General features: G+C 32.2%; 1 protein-coding gene across 9 annotated transcripts in view; it reads left to right on the top strand.

Annotated features, from left to right (window-relative positions):
* LOC143052197 (neogenin-like) overlaps positions 1 to 19,397 on the top strand; it is an 86,629-nt gene extending 67,232 nt beyond the window's left edge. For 2 of the 9 annotated variants that reach the window (XM_076225166.1, XM_076225163.1), the window contains exons 15-27: positions 1,068 to 1,163; positions 1,983 to 2,300; positions 2,607 to 2,912; positions 3,211 to 3,306; positions 7,565 to 7,754; positions 8,148 to 8,365; positions 9,144 to 9,260; positions 10,208 to 10,360; positions 12,806 to 12,832; positions 13,370 to 13,453; positions 14,800 to 15,021; positions 16,681 to 16,832; positions 17,502 to 19,397. In XM_076225166.1, the coding sequence (XP_076081281.1) occupies positions 1,068 to 1,163; positions 1,983 to 2,300; positions 2,607 to 2,912; positions 3,211 to 3,306; positions 7,565 to 7,754; positions 8,148 to 8,365; positions 9,144 to 9,260; positions 10,208 to 10,360; positions 12,806 to 12,832; positions 13,370 to 13,453; positions 14,800 to 15,021; positions 16,681 to 16,832; positions 17,502 to 17,603 (2,081 nt within the window). In that variant the 3' untranslated portion in view covers positions 17,604 to 19,397. The remainder of the gene's footprint in view (positions 1 to 1,067; positions 1,164 to 1,982; positions 2,301 to 2,606; positions 2,913 to 3,210; positions 3,307 to 7,564; positions 7,755 to 8,147; positions 8,366 to 9,143; positions 9,261 to 10,207; positions 10,361 to 12,805; positions 12,833 to 13,369; positions 13,454 to 14,799; positions 15,022 to 16,680; positions 16,833 to 17,501) is intronic. The other 7 variants (XM_076225164.1, XM_076225168.1, XM_076225165.1 and 4 more) reach the window with 7 other exon arrangements.
* Positions 19,398 to 24,077: the final 4,680 nt, after the last annotated feature.

Here is a 24,077-nt window from a genome sequence, read left to right as displayed (position 1 = left end):
CAGATGACAATTGAAGTTTTTAATGACCTTGGCTGGCTATACAGCCCTTGCACAGTCAGTTTCCACCAGAGACCAAATGACTTCGAACTAACAAATTTATAGGTGTCTTAAGTACTGACTTCAAAAATGAGCGAAACCATTGCCTCATAATAAGCTTTAATAGGCTACAAAAGGACAAATGTTAAACAAGTAAGACTAGAAAACTAATGGCCTAATTTTTGTACAAAATGATAACCAAAAAACCAAATATGATACACAGCAACAGAGGCATTCCGTTGAATCACAGACTTGACGCTAGACTTTGGACAGACACATAGCAGGATCTTACATGTTTTCTGGTACCAAACCCTCTCGTTATCTATCAAACATAAGCATTATTATGCTAAATAGATTTTAGATATATATATACCCAACAAACTTCTATTTAATTTTATGATATATATTGACAGCAGTAACTTTGGAATTTTTTTAGACCAATGAAAAAACTTGTATTGGTTAACCAGAATTTCTTTCTAAAATTTATAGTTTTTTTTCGTGGTTTATTTCCACTTATTTTGCACTACATATTTAATGGTACTGTCAATTCAGAAATAATTGGAGATTTTTTTTAATGTGAATAGAACAACTAGATAGGTATTGGAATACATTTTTAATACGAACTTGAATTCTGATATCTGATACATATATCAGTATGCCTTTTTTCCTTAAATCATGATAATTAATCACACATTTTCTCCATTCTAAAAAAAAACACATTTCAAAAATGCATGCAATAATTTCTGATTTAACTGTATTAAGTGCATATAAAGTAATATTTAATTTTTTAAAAGCCATGAATTTATCCTTATCAAAAGCTTGATGTATTATCAGTTGTCACTGTACATTATTTTTTCAATATAATTAACAAACAGGGATCAGGTTTTTAAGCAAATAACGTTTTAATGAAAAATTTGAAAAATGTGATATAATGAAGGGAAGACTAATTACCTGCCCTGTAGAAAGAAAAAAGATAATTAGAAAATGAATTGGAAAATGTGTTTCTAATTAAGTTTGTATTCTATTTTTAGAACCAAATGCTGAGTATGTCATTACTGTAAGAGCTTATAACAAGAAAGGAGATGGTCCACCAAAATATCAGACAGCGAAAACTAGCGAAGCAGAAGGTATAAACTTGTTTTATTTATTTTTTACGATTAGCTGTTAAATTAATGTTCATAAAGCAAGTGCACAAGAAAGCATAACAAAAAATGTTTTCTAATATTGATTTAGTTTAAACATGTTTATTTATAGTGGATTGGGAAACAAGTTTTGCAACTTATATTAATCCCTTTCCACTTTGCGGGTGCGAGTGCTGCCTTGTAGCGGCATTAGCCTGCTCTTTTTCGAAATCTACAAGGGTGTCTTTAACGTGCAAGAGATATGGCTCTCTCTTAACACGGGTCAGCCATTTATTGTCCCCTTCCGACGGACTATCATCGTTTCCTCGTGACCATACTCGCAAATGGTGTCAAGGGAGAGCCGAAAATTCAGTTCCTGAAATTTTCATCCCAGACGGGAATCGAACCAGGAACCTATGTGTTAATGAATTTGATATTATTTACAACCAGAAGTATACAGTACCTAAGCAGTCTGACAGTAGTTTCAAAAAACTTTTGGTTGTTTGAAAAATCTTTCAAAATCAATAACGAGATAATGTCAATCTAGGCAATTGAGATAAGTTAGAGTCACTGTTATTCTAGCTCCAATCTGACTCAAAACAAAAAACGGCATCTAAATACTAATACTTTTACCATAGAACTTACATCTATTTGATAAATTTCATGTTTTGACATCATACACTAATCACTCTTTTTTTTTTGCCATAAGATATGTTTTCTTGTAAATTATCAAAATTTCTTGGGAATGTCTGTAATGTCCATTTTTGTCAGACTATTATGAAAATTTAATGATTATTAAGTAAACATTTCCATTCTCTGTTGTAGTTGTTGAGCATTTGACGCCCATGATGCCACCTGTTGGATTAAAGACCATTGTGTTGTCATCCTCAACCGTGCTGCTAACATGGACAGACACGTCACTTGGAAGTAGTCAGCGGAACACAGATAACAGATTCTATACTGTTAGATACACTCCTTTACAAGGATCAGGGCGTCGTAATAGAGATGTCAACTCAACAGGACTGAACTGTCACATTGATAATCTAAAGCCATACACAAAGTACGAGTTCAGTGTCAAGGTCATCAAAGGTCGAAGACAGAGTACCTGGAGTATGAGTGTGCTCAACACAACAGAGGAAGCTGGTACGCAAATGTTTTTGAATGATTTATATTTCTGAAGCAACTGCAGTGTAATGACGGTCTGAATGAGGTTTTAAAAAAGAGAATATAAGACTACAGAAAATTAGTCCTAAAAAGGACAAAAGAATTTAAGCCAAAAATTCATTCATTCAATTGATCAAGGCTTGTACTATAAAAAATGATGAAATAATAGTACCATGCAAATCCACCTTTACATTTACCTTTTCAAAAATTAATGTTTCCTTTTCATAAACATTTTTATACAAGCATTCTCTAACTTTGTAAACTAATTTTGTATTCTATTTATAGGGCCAGGATCAGCTCCTCGGGACTTGACAACAATCAGCATAGAAAAAAACCCAAAGGCTGTTAGACTAAACTGGCAACCTCCCATCACCCCTAACGGTCAGATTACAGGATATCTGATATTCTACACTACTGATCCTAACTTGGAGGATGTAGACTGGGTCGTGGAAGGTGTACTGCCAGGTGAACGGTTGACCACAACAATCAAAGGTCTTACCCCTGACACAACATATTATTTCAAAATGCAAACTCGAAATAGTAAAGGATATGGACCGATTTCACCTACTGTTATTTATAAAACACCCAAATGTAAGTAACTATTTATTCTTAGCTCAACTCACAAAGACAGGAGTAAAAAATATTGATTAAATGAAGAAATTGAACTTGTTTTTACAAGGAACCTAGAGCAATGTCACAACTATTATTATATAAAATTCATAGTATTTTGACATGTTTTAGAAAATATTAAAATTATAAGGCCAATGCTAACCCTTTACAATGGCATACTTTCAATTTCACTTCTCACAAAACATCTATAAAAAGTACAACTTCAAGTTCTTATATTTGCAATGGTAAATTAAACATGGTGTATTCTCTATGTTTTCAGCTGATGGTACAGGAGGTGGAAAGATTAACCCAGAATACCCACCAGATTTTGAAAATCAATTCAATACAGACAATTTTCCACCAAAAGATTATTTTCGTAAGTTGACAATACTAGTTAGTGTATGTAATAATGTTTTTGGACTTGAAAGATCTCTTCCTCTAAACTAAAAGTGAATCCTATTCTTAAATTACTGTGCTGGTTGTAGCAGATCTCTGAATGCATATTATAGCATACGTCAATTAATTTGAGACAGTGAGAACTCTTGTCAGAAAAGGTCGAAAGGTCATTGCAGTTATCTTTTACACTTGACATTTTTATTTAGAGAAGAGATTTATACAGCTTGTCCCGGAAATTTTAAAAAGGGGAAGAAATTATCTAGGAGGCAATAAAAAATAAATGGAAAAAAGGATGTCAGCACCAATGCCAAGCTTTTTGAATCATTTTTGTGATATATACATTGTCAATTTAAAAAAAACCATTTCTAGCTTTAAAAGAGGAACGGGAAATACCAGAGGGACAGTTGAACTCATAAATCCAAAATAAACTGACAACGCCATGGCTAAAAATGAAAAAGACAACAAACAAACAATATTACACATGACACAACATAGAAAACTAAAGAATAAGCAACACTAACCCCACCAAAAACCAGGGGTGATCTCAGGTGCTCCGGAAGGGTCTTAATTTTAAACATTTCTAGCAGTAGCATTCTTAATTAAGTCTCCCAAACAAAGTTTGGAGACTTATTGTTTTTGGTCAGTTCTTATTATGGCACCCTCAACGGAGTTGGGGTGACATATTGTTATTCTACGTTTCTTTTTTTTCTTATTTTTCTTTTTCTTCTTCCACACATTTTGTCCGTCGTGTTTCTCGGAATCCAATGGACCAATGTTGATGGAACTTTACTATAAGGAGGACCCCCATGTAAAGTTGTGCACCTTGGTATGGAATGGTAAAAGATGGCCGCCGTTTCCATGGAAACAGCATAAATGCGAAAAAAAAACAAAGTGTTCCAAACTGGAAGAAACTCCACAGGAATGTTGACTGGCATGTGCTGATTTCCAGTTTGACTTTGGAATTTTCAAAATGGCTGCCGTTACCATGGAAACAGCTAAAATATCAAAAATTCTAACTCTTTCGTTATAAGATCCAACTGGATGAAACTTTATGAAAATGTTCTCCAGTATGCCAAGATGTCAAGACAATATTTGGATAGTTCAAAATGGCCGCCGTTGTCATGGAAACTGGGGCCAAGTTTTGCATTGACCCTATGGAAAAATGCATAAAATGAGCATTTTCTCAGAGAGTATTGCACCAAAGTAAATGAAACTGTATTGATATATAACATGACATGTGGCAATGAGATGTACGCTTTTAGAATTTTGGAATTATCTACTGTAACCATGGTTGCAGCACAAATGTTCAAAATTTCCAAAAAAAAATAAAGTGCTGCAAACTGGATGAAACTTAACAGGAATAGTGACTGACATGTGCGGAGTTGCATTTTGAAGTTGGAATTTTCAAAATGGCCGCCGTAACCATGGAAACAGCAAAAATATCAAAATGCTTCAAACTTAATGAAACTTTGCAAAACTGTTACTAGACATCTGTAAATGCATTCTTCGACTTTGGAATTTTCAAAATGGCTGCCGCTCACCTGGCAATGAGGGGAAGGGTGCCATCCGTTATTGCTAGCAATTACAAATCTAGTTATTATGTCACCCGATCGACAATGTCGGGTGACATTTTGCTTTTCCTCTGTTTCTTTTTCTGTATTATTATTATTATACTTCCACCTAATTTGTCCGCCCGCTTTCTCAGAACCAAAAGTACCAATCCGAATGATGTTGCACTATAACAAGGAACCCTGACTCCCCAGAGTCTGTGCAACTTTGGAACTAAAAAATGGCTGCCATCACCATGGAAACGGAAAAATGGTGAAAAAATATAATTTAGGAGTTCCTTGAATTATTTGAGAATGCTTAAGCTTAAAATCTTTAGATTTTAATTCAATGTAGGTGCCCACTATATACTGGTTTTGGATGATTTTGGCACATTTTGGAACTGCTATGTTGCCATGGAAACTACACCAAAAATTTCAAAAATATGGAAATGCTCCAATTTTTTTGAAACTTTAGCATAACGATGAGCAACTTTGGTAGATGTGGAATTTGACGTTGGAATTTCCAAAATGTCTGCCGTTTCCATGGAAACAATGCAAAAAGGTCAATATGCTCCAAAAACTTCCGGGTTTGGTGAATAACTTTGGTATGCTTGAACTTAAAATCATCAAATTTTTATGCAATATAGTTGTCCACTATATACAGGTTTTGAATAATTTTGATAATCATTGGAACTACTATGTTACCATGGATACAGGAGCAAAAATTTCAGAATGCTTCAAAATTGATGAAACTTGATATGATTGTTAACTGTCTAGTCTAGATATGACTTTTGAAGTTGGAATTTCCAAAATGGTCACGGTTGCCGTGGAAACTGCAAAAATATCAAAAATTCTCAAAATGGTTTTAACTTAATGAAATTTGATATTATTGGTAACTGACAAGTTAAGATGAGACTTTTGACTTTGAAATTTTCAAAATGGCTGCCGTTGCCATGGAAACGGTATAAATGTGAAATACTTTAAAATGCTCTGAATATACTGAAAATTTACAAAAAGATGAATAGCCATGCATATTTGTGCATTTACTGTTAAACAAGTTTGAAATGGCTGCCGCTTAGTGGCAATAAGGGGAAGGGTGACATCCGCTATTGCTTGCAATGGCAATTCTAGTTTTTATTATTCTTCCTCTTCCTCTTCTTCTTCCGCCGCTTTAAAAAATGAACTTGTCCGCAGCGTTTCTCCAAAACCGCTTGTCAGATTGACTTAGGATTTCATAAAATGGTAGACTAATATGTCTAGGTGAGCCATCAATCTTTCGTTTGTGCATTGGGGTCTATTAAGGGGTGTTTTGGGGGGTAGAAAGCAGGGAGGGTTTTACTATAGAAACCTATGGGATTTTATTTTCAAAATTTTTTAAATGAATATAACTTGAAAACTACAAGTGATAGATACATGCAGTCTTCAGAAATGATTATATGACAATAAAATAAATCACATGAAATATAGGGGGATGCCCTGGGGGTCATCCCCACCCCCTTCAATTTGAGAATGTGCTATTATCTTGTAAACGGTCCAGATCCCCACCCCTAAACCATATATATTCTTGTAGGGGACAATAAAACAAATCAAATGAAATAAAAGGGAAGTCCCTAGGGGGTCACCCCACCCCCTCTTGTTGGAAAACTTGTAAACGGTCCAGATCCCCACCCCTAAACCATATATATTCTTGTAGGGGACAATAAAACAAATCAAATGAAATAAAAGAGAAGTCCCTAGGGGGTCACCCCACCCCCTCTTGTTTGAAAACTTGTAAACGGTCCAGATCCCCACCCCTAAACCATATATATTCTTGTATGGGACAATGAAACAAATCACATGTAATTAGATGGAAGTTCCTGGGGGTCACCCCCACCCCGTTCAATTTGAGAATGTCCTATTATCCTGTAAACAGTCCAGATCCCCACCCCTAAACCATATATATTCTTGTAGGGGACAATAAAACAAATCAAATGAAATAAATGGGAAGTCCCTAGGGGGTCACCCCACCCCCTCTTGTTTGAAAACTTGTAAACGGTCCAGATCCCCACCCCTAAACCATATATATTCTTGTAGGGGACAATAAAACAAATCAAATGAAATAAAAGGGAAGTCCCTAGGGGGTCACCCCAACCCCTCTTGTTTGAAAACGGTCCAGATCCCCACCCCTAAACCATATATATTCTTGTATGGGACAATAAAACGAATCACATCAAATTAGATGGAAGTTCCTGGGGGTCACCCCCACCCCGTTCAATTTGAGTATGTACTATTATCTTGTAAACGGTCCAGATCCCCACCCCTAAACCATATATTTTCTTGTAGGGGACAATAAAACAAATCAAATGAAATGTAGGTAAAGTCCCTTGGGGTCACCACCACCCCCTCCTGTTTGAAAACTTGTAAATGGTGGAGATCCCTACTCGTAAGCCATATATATTCTTGTATGGGACAAAAAATCAAATCAAATGAACATGGGACCATATGAATGGGGAGTTATCGGAGCTTTGTTTGGGAGACTTCGTAACAGCATCCTGTTACATTACTTCTTGTTTTTAAACATTTTTTGCATTAACAGTCTAAATTTTAAGAATTTCTTGCATTAAGTCTTTATTTTAAACATTTGTAGCAATAACAGTCTAAATTAAAAAAAAAAAACTACCATTACCTATCAGTGTATATTTTAATTTACAGCTCCTGTACAACCAGAAGGCCAAGAACCAAATAAAGCAGATGAAGGGAAGGATAAAGTAGGGGGACTGTCCACAAACATTATCATCATAATTATAGCTTCAGTGGTTGGAGCTGTGTTCTGTGTTGTGATCATTGTGGTGGCCATTGTTTTCTGTAGGAGGAGGGATTATGGGGAAAGAGGGAAAAGACCGTAAGTGTTCAACAATTTTGTACTAGATGGCTATTGTAGTCCAGTGAAATTACATTTATTGGCTTGCCTGCATTTTTCAGTACCACTCTGCAATGAAGCATAAATATTTTAGCATTAAAGTGGACTACTGAAGAAAACTTTTGCAAAATTTTTAGGCCATTAGCCTTTTTACTATTATGTCAACGCTGTTAACTGCATACTAGGAAATATCATATTCTATTAATTTTGCATACACTTTCCTTGTATTACAATTTTGATTTGTTAACCTAACTTGATTTTATAAAGTCCAACAAGAAACCTAGCCTTTCATGAAAATAGGAAAATATTTAGAGCCACAACATCTAGATTAATTACACTTACTATTATTTAATATATAATGTTATTTCATTAAAGGCCACAAGGAACCCAGTCTCCCAGTAAAAAACCAGGACAGAAAGATTTAAAACCTCCAGACCTATGGATACACCATGATCCAATGGAATTAAAGAGCTTGAACAAACCTGACCGTAGTGACTCCATGTTGACGATGAGTACACTGAGACGGAATTCTCAGGATTCTAAATCCATTGACGATAATCTGCCACCATACAGACCTGATATTGATAAATCTAGTATGTTATATGCAATTGTTAGATTATTAAGCAGATGTGAAGGTTATAATTTCTATTTTAAGATGTAAATGGTAGAATAAAGTAGATAAGTTTATACTCTGAAAATATTCAATACTTATCTTCAAATATTAGGAATATGAACAAATAATCCATCTATAAAGAAGTTTTAGGAAGCATGTTTACTGTTTGGAAACATTTATAGTTGTCTCGCTATGATAGCTATACACAGCAATATAAAAAATTCTTTCCAAAAGGAGCTGTAGAAAGCATGTTAAAATCTAAAACCCACTTCCAAGAGTGTATAAATATTGAATTTCACAAGCAATCAGAAAGGGTTTTTGTTTCATCCATGTGTTTCTGTTTTTTAAATGTACAATTTGTATTCACATTCTATCTCTAACAAAGTTACCAATGGCATGATGTCATAATGAATTGGGTATTAATTAAATAACCATAATTAATACCTGTTTATTGTATGTTAAATCATATTGAACACTGAATATTGTATAAAAAGTAAAATCACAAAAAATACTGAACTCTGAGGAAAATTCAATCGTAAAGTCCCTTATAAAATAGCAAAATCAAATGACAAAACACATTAAACGAATAGAAAACAACTGTCATATAATCTTGACTAGGTACAGGCATTTTAAAATGTAGAAAATCGAGGATTGAACCTTGATTTATAACGCTAAACCTCTCACTTGTATGACAGTCTCATCAAATCTGCTATGTTTACAACGAAAAGGGAGATCACCAATTTTTATTATTTTTTCAGATTCCGATGTATATTACTGTGGTGAAGACAGTTTCCCTCGTCGTTCACAAGGAATGATGAGATCCAAACCATCCAAACTTTCTATATCAGTGGACACCCAAGGTCCACAGAGGGAACGTTAGTATTCAATATTCATAAAAGGAAAGTGGGCATGAAATGTGACACTGCTGTTATTTGATTAAATAAATGTAAGAAGATGTAGTATGAGTGTCAATGAGACAACTCTCCATCCAAGTCACAATTAGTAAAAAAGAGAACCACTGTAGGTTTAAGGAGGCTCTCTAGCATGGAGCTTTGGCTCACACCATCAGCAAGTTATAAAGGGCTTCAAAAAAATAACTGTTTAAAACCATTTAAAACAGGAAAACCAAGGGTCTAATCTATATGAAAAAAGAGAAACAAGAAAAACTTATGAACCACATCAACAAACAATGACCACTGAACGACAGGTTCCTGAATAAGGACAGGTTCAAACAACATTTAAACAGGTGCCAACCTTCATCATACTCTGAAGTAGAGTTGTAACATTACAATAAAGAAAGAAACACTATAGAATATCAGTAAAGACTGCCTACCGTCCAGTTAAAATATAACATGCATATTGCAGGATTAGAGTATGTCTATATTATAAAAGGTATCTTTTATATTCCCCAACACAGACCTTGTTTTATTAGTTATCTATGGTTTAAGTATCTAAGTTAAAGAAAGGTCTAGAAATTGAATATAAGTTTGACAATAAATTTTTAAAATGTAGGAATTTCAAGTTCTGTAATATGACACTTAGTGACTTTTGAACAATAAATAAATTATCACATATATTGGATGCTTTATTAGTGAAACCTTGCTGAATGAAATCTGCGTAAACCAAAGACCTTGGTAAACCAAACATGTTCTTAAGCCCAGTCATATTAAATTGTATGTGTTGTGAAGCTGATAAACCTAACATCTGCCAAAACTTAACAAAATCTTCAGTCCCTAAAATAGGTTCAGTAAAGACAGGGTTCACTGTATTTAGATTATTTATAGATCATAGATTTCAAAAACAATTTAAATAATGTTTTCAGCAGTTGCTATGGTAACAGCCCTCCCAAATGGTATGTCTCAGGACAACCAGTCTCAAGGTCATCCCAGACCAGGGTTCCCTAGGACTCAATACAATATGCAGTACAGTAGTACACCAAGAGTGAATGCTGGGGATATGCCACAGCCCTCTTCAAGTAAGTACAAAAAGTCGGTAATATGGTTGTAAAAAACAACTAAACCATGCTTCTGCTTAAATGTAAGTAATGCTCAATTGATTTAACCTGATCTGGTATGACTAAACAATTGCCTAGTTCTGATGTAAGACTTGGTGCACTTATGAGCAATTTGTAATAATAATGCATGTGCCATAAAGCCATGATCTTCTTTATAAGATGTAATGCATGCAAACATGCAGTACAGGTGGGAACTGAAGTGATAATATAGGGTTATTGCATGTATATTGGGAAATATTGTCCCGAGTAGAATTTTATATTGCACGAGCTTGCGATATATGTTCTACAAGGGACAATATTCCCCAATATTCATGCAATAACCCTTGTATTGTATAGCAATATAATATTGGTTTAAACTAAGATTTTGTTGTTGATGACATCATGAATTTTGAAGAATTATTGCACTAGTGCAATATTAGAATTTATTGCACGCTAAATTTTGGTTACCTTCTGTAGGAAATATTATATTACTATGCAATAATTCCCTTTATTAAATATAACCTAAGTATAAATATAATTGTGGCTTTGGAAACCGAACGAAGGGAGGTAATCAGGTAAGTGTAACACACCATCTTTTAAATGAAAAGGTTGTGAAGATACAAATATAATTAATGATATCATTTTAATTTATTTTATCATTTTAGCATCATATTACATACATTTAAACCTTAAGTGTTGATGTCCTACTCATTTCATCTCATTTGCATGTAATTTGCAGATGAATGAATATAATGCTTACACGTGTGGAATTTATTAGAGCATGTTATCATGAACGAAAAAATTGCAACCAATCAGAATGTGCTTCAGTTTTGTTTTTACACAACTTTACAATGTGCTGTGTAGCAGTGTTAACACCATAGAAGTCACTGTTTGTAAGACTTGATGCATTATTGTTGTAATGTTTGAAAAATACATAAAATTTGCATTTATTGAAGTTTGAATGTGTGTAGTTTTTACAGGTTAACACTGATTGTGTATAAAGTACAGTGAATTCAAGTTTGCTTGTTTGTTAAATGAACCATAAAAACAATACACATTGTGTTTTTCATTTCTTTCAGTATAAGTGTCATTTATACCCAGTGGCGGATCCAGGGGGGGTTACGGGGGGGGGGGGGGTTGGAACCCCTCCCTTTTTTTGGACGATCAATGCATTTGAATGAACGGGTGCATATAGTTGGAACCCCCCCTTTACTCTGGGTTGGGAACCCCCCTTTTTAAAATGGCTGGATCCGCCACTGATACCTATTAGACTGTCTGGTTCAATTATTTTTCAAATCTAATAACAAAATTCATAGCAGTCTTATGCCTTGTTCACACGTACGTTTAATTCAAATTGAATTCAAATCAAATGCGAATCGAATTCGCTATTTGCGTTCACACACTCCTCTTTTTTAATTCGAATTGAATTGGAATTGGCTAATTGCATTATCTAATTCGCATTAGAAGTATGCTTTTGTCAATACGAAGTAAAAGTTAACGTCGTTTGGACAGTAAAGCGAATTTGACGCGCATTGTAATTCGAATTAGAATTGACGTTAGGACGTAAAATGTTTCGAATGCGAATTAAACTAATTCTAATTAGTTAATGTGAAATGAATTCGAATTACGTGTGAACTCAGCATGATTAAAATAGTGAACATGTTTCCATGCTTTGCTTACAAGGATCGGAAAACACTCCATCTTGCTCTCTGTTCTTGTAGATATTACATTTTGTACTTAATTAAGGATGTACTAAGGTGAGGTTAGATAAAATTTTAAAAATTAAGAAATTACAATCGATACTATAAGCTGGTAGAGCATCAATTAAGGATAAAGATAAGCTAAACATATTGATAGGTCATGGACCTCCTTTTTGAGATATTTGAGATTTAAATATGCGGGAAAAGGCTGACTGACTTTTACCTTATATTTGCATTGGTATTATTTTGGTCTTGAAACATGGAAAGAAAATCAAGAATCTTCTAAATTTTTGGAAAATGACATTTCATGAGCTATTCAGTCTCATATGAAAAAATAAATGGGTGTTATGGGGCAAAATATTTTACCTTGAATTGTATGGAAAAACACCAAGGAGTCCGAACATTTGACACGAATTTTAAAACCTTAGCAAAGTACATCCTTAAGTTAATTAAATTTACACCTTCAAATTAATGATGGTGTGTCTTGTCACCATAAAAACAGAGGATCACCAAAGATTTTTAAACTGAAAGTAGAGTGGAGTGTTTTCAGATCCTTGAATCATTGCATTAAGAGTTAACTTAGCAAAACAGCAAACTTTTTAATCTGTATACTTTCTACAAGTTTTGATAATTATTAAAACTGTTATTTATAGCACAACTGTGTTTAGTGTATGTTGTTGATCTGTAGACTAGTTTTAACGAAGTCTTTTTGTTTATTTTTCAACAGTGCCCCTTCTGACCACAGATTATCATTGTAAGTTATATTTCAGTAAATAGTAGGATGAGATATAAGGGGAGGGCAATGGTGGAGGTATGATAGGGTATCAGAAAATACAAACAGCTCCTTGTTTCTGCATGTTGAGAACATTTTATATGTACAGCCTTTAAAAAAAAATATGGTGTTACCAGTTCTGAAAAAAGTTGTTTTACAATGTCTCAAATAAGTAATCCAATCTTGAGAATAAAGGTCCCCCCTCACTATCAGACTTATTTTACAACCAGATAATTATTTTGTATGACCTTAATGCACTTCTTTATTTCTGTAATTTTCCTTTAAATGTTTAGATTTTTTGTGAAAGTTTTTTCGTAAATATTGTTATTTAAGTGTTCGTTAATTAGATATGTTAAGCATACTTTAGAAATTCAGTGAATATATAATCGATAACAATATAAATTTGCTAGAATTATTCTAGTTAAAGTATGCTTTGCAATACCTGCACGTTCTTGACCTTTGTTTGACCTTTACCTCCTAGCATGTTTTTGCATGTATCAATGTTGTGTATTTTGACAGATAAATTGTGTACCTTGGACGAAGATGATTTCAGCAGTGCTAACGACATGATGGAAGACTGCTACCCTGCTAGAGTTGGCTATGGCATGTATTTTGAAAATATTATGCAACAGTTACCAGTTCAAATATTTAAAACTTTGTATTTGCTGAAAATTTTATAAAATATAAAAATGTTTGAATATTTGTGTGAATAAGTTTGCTAAATGCTCGCATAAGACTATGAAATATTTAATGTTTTTGTTTTGCAATGCATATTTTAAGCTTATTATTAAAGCTTGATTATTTCTTTTTGCATTTTGCCAAGTTTAGTTAATGCTTTTAGCACATTATATCATTTAAGATCATATTTTTATTTTTTACTGAATTGAGTCAAATGAGGTCCTAATTTCATTTTAAATGTTGCATTTTTATTGCATGGTTGTTATGCATGTTTGCTGTCATATTTGAAAAGAGTTAAAGCTGAACAATTCTTTAGATTTTGGAAAAAATGTATCATTTAGTATGTAAAAATTCACAAAAAAAAATATTTCATGAACAATCTATGCTAATTTGGACAATTTTGCATGACTTGTACTTATTGTATTGGGCTGCATTATTATGAGTAAAAACAAAACTTTAGAAAATGTTTTAAGAATTAAACATATTGTATAACCGGTATATATATCAAAGTTTTCTTTACACAGAAAATTGTAAACTTGTTCCTTCAAATATGACAGTTATTGGGTTTTCTTCATTTAGATTCATATTGCATCTAAATCATACACTGATTTGTTCATCCACAATCATTTGAAAGACTTCACAAATTCTTGTTGATCCTATAAGGTTTTGAGAAAATTTACATGGCGGGTAAGAAAGTGTGGTACAATTTTCAGATTTGTAACAATTGTCCAATCTTAATTCAATTAAAATTTAAATAATGTTAAGGAATTTTTGTCTTTTTTTACCCCATTCTCAATGAGCATGCTATACCCTGTCCTGCTGCGGGATATTTTCACTTTTGCTCATAAACCTCTTGTTTTTAAACTTATAGGGGGTATCATAAGTTTGCACTAGCTCACAGTTTCTATCTCTGAATTTTTAACAGATATGCAGTTAATTAATATACCAGTAACTAAATGTAAAAAATTAATATGTTAGATTGTCTTCCAGACCTTGTAGTTTGAACACCTTCAGGCCATGCCAAAATTTTTAAAACTAGCATTTGAAGCTTTTCAAGCAAGCTTGCATCTTATAGGATTATGAGCTAAGACTAGTCAGTCCATGTAGAGTTACATGTCTTCAGGAATCCAGGAAGCTAAAAAGCATTGAAATGAGTACTGTACCAGTATTTAAATAAAATATTCTTTATATGATCAACAAGAATTTGTCAAAGAAAAATGAAAAAAAAACATCCTCAAAAAAGTCTATAAAACTGAAATCCATGTTTTCAGCTCGTTCCACAGAAGCCCTGTCCATTACCGGACGTTCTCAACCCACGGCCATCGTTACTCCAGATAAACGGATAAACGATGGCCATAAAAGTCTTCCTCGACATTGTGAGGTCCATCACAAAAGTCTACCCAGAAACATGCATCCTATGAGAAGTTTCAGTGTGCCAACCCCACCCCCTCTTGGACATAAACATGGTGGCCTGACCCCCAAACATCAAATTGGTATGTATCTACCTATAGATGATAACCTTTAGGTGGTGATGGAATGTTTGAAATTAATTAACTGTGTTGAAAACAGACAAAAATAAATTCAACTGTGTTGAAAACAGTCAAAAATAAATTCAACTGTGTTGAAAACAGGCAAGAATAAATTAAACTGTAATGAAAACAGGCAGAAATATATGCATTTGGAAGAATGTTTGAAAACAAACTTGCAGCTTTTCTTTTTTGAGTAACCCAAAATGAACATGCAGTACATGTGTTGTTTCTTGTAATTTCCTAACATTAGAATTGTCCTATATGCTAATTAATTTTTATGATAATATTTAGGATAGAATTATTTCCCTTTATTAGCATATTGGAGTTATTTCATTTAGATCAACCTAATATAACTTAATATAGTAGAGGATTAAATGAAGAATTGCTACTTTAAAATGAAAAGTTTCTTATAAATCAAATTTTAATTTATATCAAATTTATTTTATCAAATTTTTGTCTGTTTTCTTTTAACTTATAAACCAAACACACCCAAAACACCATTTTATTATACCAAAACAAACACACCTTAAACTCCAGTTATTTATAGACTCATAGATATTTCATTCTATTTCATTTTTAGTTTGCTTCTGGCTTTTTCCTTTAGTTTTAGTTTATGTTCCTTTGTAGATACATGTAATAGTGATACTTTAACAAAGAATAACAATGTACCGTACTGTGGATTCATTATAATTTGTTGAATATCAATTTTCATTAATTTTTTGGGTTCAAGTGAACCATGAATTTAAATCTTAAAAATGAAATACAAATTTCTATCAGGTTGTATGCACACTTTGGCAAATCCACGAAAGTAGGTTCCAACAAAAATAAATGAATCCACAGTAGGATATAGTTTTTGTAGGAGGATTATAGTTTAACTCTTTGTAGGGGTATCATAAAATTGTAGATTTAAACCTAAGAACAAGGACTATAAAGTCATTAAATGATTTATATCAGGTGCAGAAGGATGTAAACCTGAGAATGTTCAAATTAGCACCTGTTTATTTGTAAGCAATAGATCAAGAACAATGTTGGTTCACAGAAAAATTTCCATACTGTAAATTCCAAAAAAAAAATGCATACATTTTTCAGTCTACATGATCAACTTTAAAATCTACTGGCCCAAAGCTGAACGTTTGGAAACTTTCAGTTAGATTCTGTTTGCCTAAAGACTGTAGAGGTCATGTTTACAGGTGGTTGAGGCCCAAAAGCAATTTTACAAGCCTGTGAAGACTGATTTATTAATGCAACTGTTGAACAATGGAAAAAATGTGGTTTTATTATTGTGATTTTTTAAAAACTCTAAAAGGATGTACAGAATTTTGCTGATAAACATCTATACTTATTTAGCACCTGTCTTAATACATTTATACAGTAGATTTTACAAGTCTGTTATCTTTTAGTAGTATTTATGTTGTTGACCATTTTCAGATAATTGAGAAAATATAATGTACAAAATTTCCTGCTATGAAGGAAGACAAGCCAACACAACCAACTCTAAAATATGAATTAAGAAAAACATGAATATTGCAGTGAATACATGTGAAATGAAAGAGTTTAATTTGCAGAAAAGAATGTTAATTCTGAATTCAAGTCAATTTAATTCTTGTATTTGTATTTTTACAGTGAAACCTCAGCAGTCTCCATATAAGAAGACTACACCTATATCTAGTGTACCAATCAAGCCTAGGACAATGACTGTCATCAGCACACCACCACCACCTAAAGCTCCTGATATAATACTGAAAGCAGGGAAAGAACCAGAGGGAGAACTTCAGGTGAGTGCATGGAACTTGTTTATTGGGGGTTGGGGTACATTTTAGTGCAAAGCATTGTTAAAGGAGTGAGTCTTGATAGTGTTTTTTCCAAACTTTGGACAATAATTGTGATCCCAGAGGCCACATATATATAAATGTATCTTTTCTTTGTATTTTTTGCTGATTGACACATTATTGATCTTTTATGAGAAAGTACTTAAGAGGTCTATTAGCAGTTATTTAAGCTTAGAAAAAAATCTTTAGTACTGTATATAACATAAAATTGAGAATGGAGAGGGTGAATATGTCAAAGAGACAATTGACCAAAGTGCAGAAAACAGCCCAAGGCCACCAAGGACCATAAAAAAAAAGACACTCACCAAAATTTCAGTGAAAATGGTATGCTAGTGTAACAACATTTATCAGATGATACAAAGTCTTTTAAACAAGACTTGGAATAAGTTATTAAGAACAATACTAAATATAAAAAGGTGATGTGGTATGATAGCCAATGGGACAACTCTCAACAAGAGACCAAATGACACAAATATTAACAGCTATAGGTCACTGTATGGCTTTTTCAAAGCACATACGACATACATATAGTCAGCTATTAAAGGCCTCGAAAATTACCTGCTTGTACATTTACCATAGGCATATTGTAACGTTTATTTTCTGCTTTCTCCACAGCAGAAGTCAGCCAGTACTGAAGAATTAACAGCAGAAATGGAGAACTTAGATTGTTTAATGAAAGACTTAAATGCTATTACACAACAAGACTTCCAGTGCTAACAGAGAGAGAATTAGTCATAGAGATTTGTGATAACACATCGTTTATGCATACATTTTCATGAACCATCTGAATTATCTGACGGCCAGTGAGAATTTGAACAATTTCATCTATAGCTGTTTGAAAGAAAAATTCCAGTTTTGTAATGACAGTAACAATTTACTGGTATTTGAAAAATGTGGAAAAGCGTTTTGTTGATTATTGAATTCTTGGTTGCCGTGACCAGGAAATCAAGTTAATTAGTACATAGGAGACATTACTATGAAATCAAGCAAAACAGCTTGTTGAATTTGAACTCTAATTTGATATGACAAGACATAGAGTAGATTCATGCACGAGTTACAATTGCCAATGACTCTACAATGAAGCCAGGCAAATGGCTCCTTGAAGTTGAATTCTAAATTGGTATGACAAGAAATAGAGTATATTCGTACAAAAGTAACAATTGTCAAGGACTCTACATTTTAGCCTGGCAATTGGCTTGTTAAAATGGAATTCTAAATTGATGCGATGAGAACTAGAGTAAATTCTTACATAAATGAGCGACGCTTGTCAAGGATCATATTATTAAGCCAAAGCTGTTTAGGTGCTAGAGACGTAAGCATACTATCATCATAAACACCCACAAATCAATTATTTAAATCATCAAATCAATCTCCATCAATGCAAGAAGCTGAACAAGCAAATTCTGAACAGTGAAAATCTTAAACATACACAGAAATTGCTAGTTTAAGAGCAATTTCTTGCTATGTTTCATTTTTCATCTACACAAGAAGTCGAACAAAATTCTATGGATCGAACAAGCTAAATTCTGCAAAGTGAATAACTCAACATAGCAGAAAGTGCATTGCTAGTTTCGTTACTATGTAAATCATGTTTTTTGACTGTATTATTTTATGAAAATTATTTTTGTTATTTGACAGTTTTATAGACATGAGTGAATTTACAATTCTAATTAGAACTTTATAGTTTTGAATAGTTTTAGATTAATGTTTAGTTGCAATATATAATTTAAAAATCTACAAAAACTAGAATACTTACCTATCATACTTAACGTTCAAAGATTTCCTAGAAGCATTACAAGGACATGGTACTTAAAATATTCACTTTTTCATAAATGATGTCTTTCTGAAATGGATAAATGTATATTACATGTACCTCAAAATGCAGTCATGTTTTAATTTATGGTTGTTGAATTTTTTAGCAGTTTAATTACAGTTTATTTTTCATGACAGGTTTATTTACCCTTTTTTTTTTTAAACATTTTCACTTAAATTCCTGTCAATTATTCAAACAAATTATTTCTCTTGCCTTGAAGTAAATAGTTTGTGGTAAATTCGAGAACAATACCTTGAACAAACTTTGAATATTTTTACGATTTTTGTACAGTGAAATACATATAGTTCTCAATTCATATGTAAAATCCAATCAAAAATTGTAAGTGTGGAAAGATTTCATAAAAAGTGTAATGTACAAGAATGATTGAAAATGTATGTATAGGTCAATATGTGTGTGAAGGGTGTGCATTAGATAGGGACCGTCTCAAAATGCATAAGTATTTTCATATTGAGATGGTCCCTGTTATTGAAATGTCATATTTAGATGTCATTCACAATTAGAGTAGTGTTATTAAAAATGAATAATTTTAATTCATATTTGAATGTTGTGCTTTGTAAGATGTCAGTAGTGTTAAAATTTGTCATAGATATATTTATTAATATTTTTTTTTACTTTGATGTAAATTTTATTTTGATTGATAATAATTTTACACCAAAATAATTCTATGACTTTTTTTTTTAAATTTATTATTGGAGCAATATATTGTTGAATAAAAAAAAAATTATTGAATAATATGCCATTCTAAAGGGAAGCTAGATTCGAAAGCTATTAAAAGGATCAAAATTTGATAGTAGCACATGCTTTTACAATTTGAATGGTACTCTATCTCCACTTACATGCAATGTTAATGCTAAAAAACCAATTAAGTTAATTTTTGGTAAATCTTTAAAATTATTTGATATGAAAAGAAAAAAATGTTGAATACAAATATTTCTTGAACAGTCACATCTAATGAATACAGTTCAAAATAAAAAAAAAATATTGTCTATGAAAAGAAATTATCTACCCAATTTTAAAGGAATAAATCTTAGAATTATTTTGTTGTGGCTATTATTATAATTATTAATTAGTAGAGGCAGCATTCTTTGTGTTGTGTGCTGACTTAAGGAGATTGTACTTATTAAGGGGGTAGACCTTGGTTCAGGGAGATAACTCTTTAAATCAGTTAAGCGTTTGTAAAAGTCAAGTTCATCAATGTATTGTAAGCATTTACCTGAAACAGATTGAAAATAATCTATGTAACTTAGAAGCTTAGAATATATTTTTAAAAATGGTTGACACAAACGTACTGATGATTTTAAGAGTTATTTCCCTTAACCTAGGTCTACCTCCTTAAATTGAGATATAATATGAATACTTAGTCTTAATGTATTGTATGTCAAAATCTTCTATGCAGTGTAGATAAGGCTTACACTTAGTATCTAGGTGGTTTTAATGGCCTTGACTGGCTGTTAAGCCCTCTCTCGTTCGGCTACACTTAGTAAAGGCAATTCTAAGATGACCCAAGTTGATTCTTTCATTATATTTTAAAAGGGAGGCGATTTACTACTGTAAACAAACTGGTTTCCAAAACATGTGTTATGTAATATTTTCAATTTTTGTAACCTGTTAAAAAACAACAGTTTTAATGTCATGAATTAATGCTAAAATGGCTTACAATGATGAAAAAATATGTTTGGTTCATAAAACATCACCACATCTTTGAAAGTATTGTGGAATATAAAATGCTTCTTTATTGGATTGCATCAGCAACCAGTTTGCCCAATTAATCGTTACTTCCCTTTTCAAATGATATATTATGAGATCATCATTGGAAAAAAAAGATATTGGTTTATTAATACATAGATCTGCACTTAAAGTTTAATGAAACATAGATCTGAACTTAAAGTGAGATTATTTTATTTTTTATTTTTGTAGATTTATTAAATTTGTGTCGGGGATAGTGTTTCGGTTTTATTTGTCTTTCTTGTTTAAGTTTTTGATATCATTTTATAACATCAGTGAAAAGCATATGTAATATTGTACTGCATCAAAATTATCACCAATGTATTTCAAGGAAATATTTTTTGAAAGATTCGTCAAACACAAAATTCATTTCACTATTCTGAATAAAATATTGACGTGAAATTCTAATAGTAGCTTTACCAAAATTTGTAACATGTAATTTGAAGTTTTTTTCATGGCTGGCATTGTTAAATGAACTTCATTTTTATCGACTATGATATAGGTGTATCAATAATTTACAAACATTGAAATTTGTTTCTTCAAATTTTGTTTCATCTATCAATTAAAAATCAGTTGTTCAACTAGTTTAACTGGTTTAAAATATTATTACTAATGTAAAGCATTTAACCTGAGGTTAAATTCTAACCTTGTTAAGATAAGTTGAACAACAGTGCTATGTTGTTTTTCAGGTTTAATATGTATAGTGTTAAATAACCAACAATCAATCAATCAATCATTTGTTCAGCATCACCTAAACCCATTAGTTTTTTGTCATTAATAACAGAATTTTAAATAGTGTGCCATAATTCATTTATCAGACATCTACCTGGTCATGTACTACAATCTTTGTGTTATAAGGTCATGGCCATTTGCTTTTATCATTATGTTGAATAAATTCAGCCTGACTAAAAGATTTAGTCAACTTTAAGGGAAAATAAAATTAAAACTGTGAAAGGGACAAACAAACTTATCAGTTTGAATAAAAATTTAATAATGTCAAAATCAGAAAAAAACATAAAATTTATTTTTCAAATGTGAATTTTATTTGTTTACTTATAAAGACATTTTATAGGACATGTTTATTTTGAAAAAGAAATGTCATTAATGTAGAATTATTTTATTGTCATTTAGGCTTTAGGACTGATTGTTAAACTTTTACAACATTGTAACTCTTCTTGAAAAAAATAAGATTAAATTCATTTTAAAAAAAATTGTAAGTTTCATTAAATTTTATGTAGAAAAATAATAAATTATATGTAGAATATTTCAGCTAAACTATCAAAATTATCTCCCCTTAATATATCAATTAGGTGTCTTATAAAATACAGGTATATAGTTTTGTGATAAGCTTAATTTTACATCGCTGCTTTATAGATAGGTTGTGAACTTATATTTTTAGGGGCATACAGATTTTAGAAGCACATATCTGTAATGGCAATTTTATTTTCTTTCTTTATCCATTTTTATCAAAGTACTTTTTTTATAAACATTTATAATGAGTTATTGAATTGATCATTATTTTCAATATCTATTTTGGTAATGGATGTGAACTCTCAGATGTTTAGTCTGAAAGATGGAGCTTGCATGAATGTTGTGTAATAGTCATTTACTGTGATTAAGGTCTTTCCCCTACATGGGAAAGACCTTATTGTTTTTCTAATGTTTTTTTTAAGGTCTTTCCTCTACAAAGGAAAGACCTTATTGTTTTTCTTCCGTTTTTTCTTTTTCTTTTTTTTCTTCCAACATTTGTTTGACATGCCCGCCTCTTGTTTCTGTTGAAGTTAGTATAACCAAATATGGACCATCGATAGACCTCACCAAGATGTATTACCAAATGACCCTGTTAAGGATTTCATCATCCCCTTTAGGAGTTATCTCCCATTTATTGATTTTTTTCAACATGGCCCCCCCTCGTTAGTTTTAAAGATATCATGACCTTAATTGGACATAATGTAGATCTCATCATGATGTATTACCATGTGAGGCTGAATAGGATTTCATCGTCCCTTATGAGAGTTATATCCCCTTGAAACAATTTCTTTTCTTTGCATTTTTCTCAAAAAGTATAAGAGATAGAATCGATTTGAAAACGCCAACATGTACAGGAACAGATGGCAATGTTAATGAACATGTACAATTATTTTGTTATTAACCCTTATAAGGAGTTATCCCCCTTGAAAAATTGTACATAATTTTAGAAAAATTGTATCTCGAGAACCCGAAGTCGTTAAGACTTGGGACCTACACCAATAATCTTAAGTTCATGTGACCTTAATTTGCACTCAAGGTCAAAGGTCACCAAGTGCAAAAAAAAATTACGCTGCAATTTCAAGCTTGCATATTAAGAAAATGATAAGAGTTTGCTGCATACTTACAGTGTATAAAATGTTCCTCTCGACAAGCTCTACATTTTATACACTGAGCTCAAAAGTGTCCGACTGTCTGTTCAAAAGTTACGACCGCATGATTCTTAAAAGTATAGTATTGTGTGTATATCGTTTTAAAGGTAACAGATATCAACCTACTATAAACTGCAAAGATGATCAGTAATTCAAGACCTTCAATTTGAGGTCATTGTCAGGTCATGATGAAATTTCACCTTGACCTTCACATTATACTATGACCTTGACCTTGTGATATTTGAAAGGTCAAGTGGTCCTGAGTTGAATGGTGGTAGTCCCATGTCTCTACGACTTCCGGTTCTTAAGTTTGGTATTGCATCATATATTTGATGATTAATTGTGATCTTGGTGAACTTTGAAATTGTCCCAATTCTTTTTCTATAATGTTGTCCTTCAACTGTAGATCATTTATCATTTAACAGATTTGAGATATCTATTGTCGTTTTAGAGATAATGCAGTTTGAAGTTTTGCGAGCGGAGGCATGTATTTCTGAATCATCAAGAGCTTACCACTAAAAATGTTTTAGAAATTGAAGAGGTTGACAAAGTTATATGTTTGACCAAATACCAAAAACATTCCATGGAAAAAAACACCAAAAAAATCAATTTGAAATTTTCAAGTTTTGCATTGACTTTGTAAGTTTCATAATTTCTATTTATATAGTTGATATTGCATCATTATTGGCACTTTGTCAAATGGGGTCATCTGATATATCAAATTGAAGGTCTTAATAAACTCTACTTAAAAATGAAAATTTTAAACCCCCTTTTCATCCCAGGGGGACGGGAGGGGTCATTTAGTGCAAACATTCAAATTTCTCAGATGGTAAGGTTGTCGCATATCAAATGAAAGAACATAAAGCGTACATTTCAAATTTCAAATTGACGTCTCCCAAAAATGGGTTGGAGGGGGTCATTGAGTGCAAAAAATAAATGTTTCTTTTAAGGTAGGGTTGTTGTATATCAAATGAAAGGTCATGATGTGTACATTTGAAATTTCAAATTCCCGACCTCCAAAAAATAGTTGGATAGGGTAATTAAGTGCAAAAATCAAACTTTCTAGAACATGGTGTTGTCGCATATCAAATGAAATTTCATCTACTCTGTTCCATATATCATAATTCCGATCTCAAAAATGTAGGCGGATGAGGTCATTAAGTGTAAAAAGCGAAAAGTTTCAGAAGGTATGCTTGTGGTATATCAAACGAAAGGTCGTACAAAGTACAATAC

Source organism: Mytilus galloprovincialis, chromosome 11, assembly GCF_965363235.1.
Source record: "Mytilus galloprovincialis chromosome 11, xbMytGall1.hap1.1, whole genome shotgun sequence".
NCBI classification, from domain to species: Eukaryota; Metazoa; Mollusca; class Bivalvia; order Mytilida; family Mytilidae; genus Mytilus; species Mytilus galloprovincialis.
Note: the sequence above shows the minus strand (reverse complement) of the source record. Positions and strands in the feature narration are given on the sequence as shown.